At 38.1% G+C, this 8771-nt stretch overlaps 1 protein-coding gene across 3 annotated transcripts in view; it reads right to left on the bottom strand.

The window, feature by feature from the left end:
• RHBDL2 (rhomboid like 2) overlaps positions 1–8771 on the bottom strand; it is a 108769-nt gene that overhangs the window by 4633 nt on the left and 95365 nt on the right. For all 3 annotated transcript variants that reach the window (XM_037827656.1, XM_037827657.1, XM_037827655.1), the window contains exons 5-6: positions 3121–3221; positions 1694–1754 (exon numbers count right to left, since the gene is read on the bottom strand). In XM_037827656.1, coding sequence (XP_037683584.1) covers positions 1694–1754; positions 3121–3221 — 162 coding nt within the window. The remainder of the gene's footprint in view (positions 1–1693; positions 1755–3120; positions 3222–8771) is intronic.

Raw genomic sequence — 8771 nt, 5'->3', positions numbered from 1 at the left:
AGCACTCAGGTGGTATCTCTGATAACAATTAGCAGAGTCATTTTTTCTTAGCCTGTGACAGGAAGAAGCTCAAGCTTTATCAAATGGAACCTCTTCCTTGGCTTTCAGGGCCCTCCAGTCTCACCCCAGGGTCTGCCCTTGTCTGCTCAACCCTCCATATGGGCACAGTTTCAGCTGAAGCAGCTCTGTAAACATGTTACTGCGCCTGCCTTGGATGGCCTGCTACCACCTAAAATCTGTGCCTCCACACAGATTTCCAACTCCTCTCCTGATTGAACACTCCTCCGGAACTTTTTTAGCATGTAATTCTATACAATAATTCTAAGAGATTTCTTAAACTACAGTGGTCATCTTTCCAGTTCCTGACCTTCTCAGTTTCCTGACCTCCTCTCTCTTGTCTCAATCTTCAGTCAACATCCATGCTTATATCCTAGATCTTGTCATTACCAGTGACTGCACCACCTTCCAGAATCTCAGAATTCAAGGGTCACAGTTTGTCCACTGATTCACTCCCTCTAATATACCAAGTCCATTTTGACCCCTCTGCAGTCTGCAATCCATTGATCCTACCATCGTTTCATTGGGCCTCACCTCCCACCATAACCAACTTTACTTCCCTCCATAATCTGCTTTAATTCCATGGTCCTTCATTATAATCACTTCCTTTTATTTCCCTAAACTCCCTTGCCCTTTTCTCCATAATACTTACCTATAAAACCCCAATCCTGGTTAATCAAGCTCTCCACCTTTTCCACTCCTACACTCACACAGTTGAATATCGCTAGAGAAAAACACAACCATGCTTAACTGTTGCACTTTTAATCTCTGATCACCAACTTCAATCCTACATTTCTATCATGCTCTTTTCTACTTTCCTAGATGAAAATGTTATCTATTTTCCTCTCTCCTCAAATGTCTAACACTCTCCCCACCCCCTTGGTTCCAGTGTCACTAAAAATAGAGAGTAATCAGAAGAGAAATTCGGTAAGCTCTTATCACCATATTTTCTACCTCCCACCTCTATGCCATATACTGTGCCTTCTCCTCTGACACTGAATGACTTCAATGAGCTGTTTGTGCTCCTATCTAAGGCAACATTTTCTCTTGTGTAAAGGATCCATCTCTCTCCTACTGAAGGACACAGTTCCACCAGTTGTTCCCCCTTCTGCTGTGTCATCAGTTTTCCCGTCTCTACTACCATCCACATACAGGCAAGCTGTAATTTCTCTAATCTAGAAACAAAAACAAAGTCCCCTCCTGATTCCCCTGTCCACCAACTATTTTCCCACTTTTCTGTTTACCTTTACAGTGAAACTCCTTTAAAACTCTTAGAGTTGTGTGAGCCTATTCTTTCCAATTCTCCTCCTTTTCCCTTCTGAATGACTTGACCAAAATTGCCCTCATCATGGTCAATGACTTTTAAGCTGCCAAATAGAATGATTAGTTTTGATGTCTCATCTTCTTTGACTGTTGCCAGCCTTTCACACAGTTGATCAGTCCCTCCCTAAAAAAAATTGTATTTCACCTGATTCTTGGGATACCACTCTCCCTTGTTTTGTTTTGTTTTGTTTTGTCTACATAACTTGCTGCTCCCTCTCAGTCTCTTGCAGGTATTGTTTTCAAATTGTGAAAAGGCCTTCTGAAAGTCGAACCAATTAAATTGAAGGTATGAAGTATCCACAAACACACTTACTTATAAGGATGATGATCAGTAGTCTGGCAATTCCAAAGGCAGGAATCATTTCTCGAAAATTCTTGCAGAGATAAATAAAAATAAAAATAATAATATAAGCTATCTATTGGCAAATGAAACATCAACTCCATTTCTTCTGTCGTTTTTTGTTTGTTTGTTTGTTTTTCTTTTTCATTTAAAATAAAGTTAGAGTTTAATATTTGCAAAACAAAGCATTACTTTAACAGCCCAGTTTTCAAATGTATTTGGGAAATGCAATGTTGGTGTACTTTGGAGAACAAGCTCAAACAGGATGTTTTAATTCCATGGTATAAACTAGACACAACTTTACCAGCCTGAAATAATCTATTATATATAAGTAATATGAAGTCAACACTTCACATGGCCATAAAAATAAAGCTGTGAAACTAAGCCTGATAAAATTAGTTCCAAGTATTTTTTATTAATATTCATTTAATCCTTCTTCATTCTCTTTCCCAGTAGTAATTAGCAAAGACTTAACTAAAATTAAGTATGACCATATTTTTTTTAATTGAAAATATTGGTCAAAAAGCAACATCATTTGATTTTAGCTTTGAAAAATCGCAGTCGAGCTGGCAATACCCTCTGTGTGTCATGAGAGAACTGTTGACTCCGAAAGACATTTCTACTTCAGTTTATTGAGTTATTTCTCCCTTCTGTCTCAAGTTAATAACTCTCTTCCCAAGGAATAAAGATGTGGAAATAGCCATGTTTACTCTCAAATTTTGTGACTATGACCCACAGTATTGAAATATACTTGGAGCAAAAATATTTTCCTTCACGAATATTTTTAAAATTTAAAGTCTTTATCTAGTAAATCCACTTCTGGGAATTTATCCTACAGGAAAAAAAAAAATCACACAAATGCTAAAAGATAAAACTAAAAGAACATTCCTTTCGGCATTGTATATGACTAAAAAGCTAGAATAACCCCAGGTGTCTTTCAATGAAGGATTGGTTAAATAAATCGTGACACAGCTGTATAGAAGATGCTTTGGAGCAGGTGGAAAGACAGAGGTGGATCTCTGTGTACTGACTTGGGTAGATGATTGAGATACTCTGTAAAGATGCAGAACTGTATAAGGGTGATTTCCATTTTTGTAGTATTAATATTGGTAGGATTTAAATATATAGATACCTGAAATGATGCATATCAGATTGTTAACAGATGTGCTCTTGGGAACTTTGACTTCTTATTTTTCAATTCAAAACTTTAGTACTCATTGCTTTTAAGATTAGAAAAAATAAAGATAAATATAAAAGGAAAACAATGTTTGGTAGTCGCATACTCCTCAGAAAGTGAGTGCTCAGTAAATGTTGAAAAACGATGATTCCCTGAACCAAATACCAGATGTTTTAAAAATAAAAATAAGTCCACAAAACTCCATTTCCAAAGGTCATCTTACCACTAGAACATTCATAAAGTAGCCTCCCATCAGAGCATAGACTCCTCCTGAAGCACCAACAAGAAATTTGAGTGGATCAAAGATGGAGCTGGCAAGAGATCCTGAACAAATAAAACAAAGGATCATACATGACTATTAGAATTAGAAAAGATAAATGGTTCTGATCTAGGGTGAAAGTTTTGGATGTTTGGAACATTGTCATATTAACAAGCAATAAATTCACTTTGTTCCTTCCATACTGTAGAACTATAGAGATGGGGGGTAATTACCCCAATTTTTCTGAAATAGTAAATGTTACTTAGAGAAGTAGTATAACAGTGATGAGAGCACCGACTTGGGAACCAGATTTAACAGCTGTGTGATTTGGACAAGTAACAACTTCTCTGTTCTTCAGTTTCCCTACCTACAAAATGGGGATAATAATAGAACTTACCTCAGTGGGTTGTTAGAGGAAGTAAATGACTTGATATATGTATAGGGCTTAGAATGATGCCTGATGTGCCTTACACACGTTCAGCCAAATTATCAAATTACCTGAAACATTTCAACATTTTATCTAGACTCACCTCAAACTTAAAGCAGTTCAGCAATCATTTTACAGACCATATTTCCTGATTTTTAAAAAACAAGATATTTTAACATATATCTAAGACCAAAAGAGAAAGCTCTTAACAGTTTAGAAAAACACGTGGCACACATATAACCACTCTTTCCTCCTACAACCATGGCGGATATATCATAGCAATCATGGCTGTCTACCCCATGGACCCAGAATGTGGCCTCAGAATCCTTCTCAACATACCATTCACTGGGTAGACAAAATGTGGTATATACATACAATGGAGTATCATTCAATTGCAAAAAGGAATGAAGTCCTGGTGCATGCAACAACGTGGTTGAAGCTTGAGGGCATTGTGCTGAGTGAAGTAAGGCAGACACAAAAGGACAAGTACTGTATGAGCTCATGGAACTAATTAGAATAAGCAAACTCATAGAGTTAGAATCTAGAATATAGGTTACCAGGGGATAGATTGGGGGTAGAAAATGGGGGACTGATGCTTAATTTGTACAGAATTTTATTTAGGTTGATAATAGAGGTTTGGAAATGGATGGTGGTGATGGTAGCACATTACTGTGAGTGTAATTACAGCACTGAATTACATAAGTGGATGTGGTTGAAAGAGGAAGTTTTGGGTCATGTATATTACCAGAATGAAAGAAGATCAAACTTGGGGCTGTATAACAGTGAACCCTGTTGTGGACAATGAACTGGGGTTAATAGTACAAATATATGAAAGTTCTTTCATGAATTATAGCAAATGTACAACACTAATACAAGGTGTTAATAGGGTGGTATATGAGGGGAATACACCTAATGTAAACTATGGACTGTAGTTAATAGTACTATTATAATATTCTTTTGTCAATTGTGACAAAGGTACCACACTAATGCAAAGTGCCAAAATAGGGAGTATATGAGAATGCCATGTTTTTTAGCTGTTTTTTATGTAAATCTACAGCTTCTCTAATTAAAAATCATAATTTAAAAAAAAAAAACATAGAAAATTTTATGGAGGCTGTCCAGAAGATGGCGGTTAGGAGAGGCAGGGGAAAAAACATCTCCGTGAAAAATACTAGATAAAAGACAGAAAGTGACCCAGAACACCAGTTCCAGCGATGCACCATCTGAACAAGGTCTGCTAAATCCACAGGGACATGCACCTGGTGAAACCAGGATTCTGCATGCTGAAACGAGTGAGTGAGCCTGCTGAATAACCAGCAGCCACGCTGTGGTCTGGGGAAACCATGGGTTGGTGTTTGGTGTTGGACTAGCTTAAAAAAAAAAAAAAAAACTGGCTGCAGATATGGCAGCGAGAACCGCACAGTGAAATGCGGTGGGAAATGCATCCCCACAACCTTACACTGATAGCCTTTCGCACACCCGCTGCCAATTGTCTCGGAGCTAAGAAGGCAGAACTTAGCTAAAAGGGGAAAATAACCACACCCCATACAGCCATCTTCCCAGCAGGCTGGGAATGCTCCTGCCCAGCACCAGTGCCACAACACAGAGCTGCACCAAACAACCCAGCATGACAGGAAGTGTTTCCAGCAACACGCACACACGCCCCAATATCTGATGGGGACAATACCCTTTCGCGCACCCACAGCTAATTGTCTCAGAGCTAGGAAGGTGGAGGGGTGTGAAAAGGGGGAAATTAACACACCCCATACAGCCATCCTTTCAGCAGGATGGGAACATCCCTACACGGCCCTGCAGCCCAGAACTTCCCTTGGGGGATGGTGCTGACTTGTGATATAGAAATCTTCCCCCAGCAGAGGCCGTAGGAGGGCACAGCTTGGAAAAGGGACGCACTCAGAAGTCCCAGGGACCATACGCCAATACCAAGGACTTGTGGATCAACGGCAGAGACAAACTGTAGCAAGACTGAACTGAAGGTTTAGACTCTTGCAACAGCTTTAAATCTCCAGGAACACCTGGGAGGTTTGATTATTAAAACCGCCCTCCCTCCCTAACTCCTCAGACACATGCTCCACATGCAGGGCAGGCAGCACCAACTACACATGCAAACTTGGTGCACCAATTGGACACCCACAAGATTCAGGCCCCCACTCACCACAAAGACAAAGTTGGGGAGAACTGGCTTGAGGGAAATAGGTTGCGAGGAGATGACACGTCCTGGTTCAAGTGTGTACCAACAACCTGTAGATCTCACAAATTAGAGATAAGTGTTTGAATAAGTCTACGTATGCTAAAAAAAAAAAAAAAACCTATAAAGTAAAGCAAATGCCAAGAGGCCAAAAAACAACAGAATATTTTAAAGTATATGAAGAAACCAGATGATATGGATAATGCAAACCCAAACACCCAAATCATAAGATCAGAGGAGACACAGTATTTGGAGCAATTAATCAAAGAACTAAAGATAAACAATGAGAGCATGGCACAGGATATAAAAGACATGAAAAAGACCCTAGAAGAGCATAAAGAAATTGCAAAAGTAAATTAAAAAATAGATGATCTTATGGAAATAAAAGGAACTGTTGACTAAATTGAAAAGATTTTGGACTAGAGGAAGCTGAACAGTGAATCAGTGACCTCAAGGATGACAGAATGGAAAATGAAAGAACAAAAGAAAGAATGGGGAAAAAAATTTAAAAAATCAAACTAGATCTCAGGGATAGGATAGATAGTATAAAATGTCCAAATATAAGACTCATTAATTTTCCAGAAGAGGAAGAGAAGGGTAAAGGTCTAGAAAGAGTATTCAAAGAAATTCTTGGGGAAAACTTCTAAAACATTCTAAACAACATAAATACACAAATCATAAATGCCCAGTGAACTCCAAATAGGATAAATCCAAACAAACCCACTCTGAGACATATTCTGATCAGATTGTCAAATACTGAAGAGAAAAAGCAAGTTCTGAAAGCAAGAGAAAAGCAATTCACCACTTATAAAGGAAACAGCATAAGACTAAGCAGTGACTACTCAGCGGCCACCATGAAGGTGAGAAGGCAGTGGCATGACATATTTAAAATTCTGAGAGAGAAAAATTTCCAACCAAGAATTCTTTATCCAGCAAAGCTCTCCTTTACATTTGGGGGAGAGCTTAAATTTTTCACAGTCAAACAAATGCTGAGAGAATTTGCTAACAAGAGACCTGCCCTACTTGAGATACTAAAGGGAGCCCTGCGAACAGAGAAACAAGGAAAGGAGAGAGAGAGATGGTGAAAGGTTCAGTACGAAAGAGATTCAGTATGGGTCCGTTACAGGACATTAAGACAGAGGGAAAAAATATAACCAACAAACATAAACCAAAGGATAGGATTGCTGATTCAAGAAATGCCTTCAAAGTAATAACGATGAATGTAAATGGATTAAACTCCCTAATTAAAAGATGCAGATTGGCAGAATGGATCAAAAAATGCGAACCATCAATATGTAGCATACAAGAGACTCATCTTAGACACAGGGACACAAAGAAATTGAAAGTGAAAGGATGAGAAAAAATATTTCATGCAAGCTACAGCCAAAATAAAGCAGGTGTAGCAATATTAATCTCAGATAAAATAGACTTTAAATACAAGGATGTTATGAGAGACAAAGAAGGCCACTACATACTAATAAAAGGGGCAATTCAACAAGAAGAAATAAGAATCAAATATTTATGCACCCAATCAAGGTGCCGCAAAATACATGAGACAAACACTGGCAAAACTAAAGGAAGCAATTGATATTTCCACAGTAATTCTGGAAGACTTCAACACATCATGCTCTCCTATAGATAGATCAACCAGACAAAAGATCAATAAGTAAATTGAAAACCTAAACAATCTGATAAATGAATTTGATTTAACAGACATATATAGAACATTACATCCTAAATCACCAGGGTACAGATTCTTCTCTAGTGCTCAAGAAACTTTCTCCAGAATAGATCATATGCTGGGATGTAAAACAAGCCTCAATAAATTTAAAAAAATTGAAATTATTCAAAGCACATTCTCTGACCACAATGGAATACAATTAAGAGTCAATAACCATCAGAGACTTAGAAAATTCACAAATACCAGGAGGTTAAACAACACACTCCTAAACAATCAGTGGGTTAAGGAAGAAATAGCCAGAGCAATTGCTAAATATATAGAGACAAATGAAAATGAGAACACAACATATCAAAACCTATGGGATGCAGCAAAAGCAGTACTGAGGGGGAAATTTATAGCACTCAACACATACATCAAAAAGGAACAAAGAGCTAAAATCAAAGAACTAATGAAGCAACTGAAGAAGCTAGAAAATGAACAGCAAACTAATCCTAAACCAAGTAGAAGAAAAGAAATAACAAGGATTAAAGAAGAAATAAATGATATGGAGAGCAAAAAAACAATAGAGAGATTAAATAACACCAAAAGTTGGTTCTTTGAGAAGATCAAGAAGATTCACAAGCCCCTAGGCTACACTGACAAAATCAAAAAGAGAACAGCCATATAAACAAAATAATGAATGAGAAAGGTGATATTACTGCAGATCCCAAAGAAATTTAAAAAACTTATAAGAGGATACTATGAACAACTATATGCCAACAAACTGGATAATGTAGACGAAATGGACAATTTCCTTGAAACATATGGACAACCTAGATTGACCACAAAAGAAACAGAAGACCTCAATCAACCAATCACAAGCAAAGAGATCCAATCAGTCTCCAAAAAACTTCCCACAAATAAATGCCCAGGGCCAGATGGCTTCACAGGGGTATTCTACCAAACTTTCCAAAAAAGAACTGACACCAATCTTACTTAATCTCTTTCAAAACACTGAAGAAAATGGAACACTACCTAAGACATTTTGTGAAGCTAACATCAATCTAATACCAAAACCAGGCAAAGATGCCACAAGAAAGGAAAACTACAGGCCAATCTCCCTAATGAATATATGTCCCAGCCCGCGGGACGATCAACGGAAGCTCCAAGTCCTGTGAAGGAAGAATGGTATGGGACAAGAGACACGAAGAATGACAGCAAGACAGGTTTCTGATCAAGCTGCAAAATTTTATTGAGGAGGTTGAGCATATATACTCTAGGGTAGGATGGGGGTGGCTAGTAAGGACGGGTGGCGATCTAGG

Source organism: Choloepus didactylus, chromosome 2 (assembly GCF_015220235.1).
Source record: "Choloepus didactylus isolate mChoDid1 chromosome 2, mChoDid1.pri, whole genome shotgun sequence".
Lineage (NCBI taxonomy): Eukaryota > Metazoa > Chordata > Mammalia > Pilosa > Megalonychidae > Choloepus > Choloepus didactylus.
This window is presented reverse-complemented; position numbering and strand designations above follow the sequence as displayed.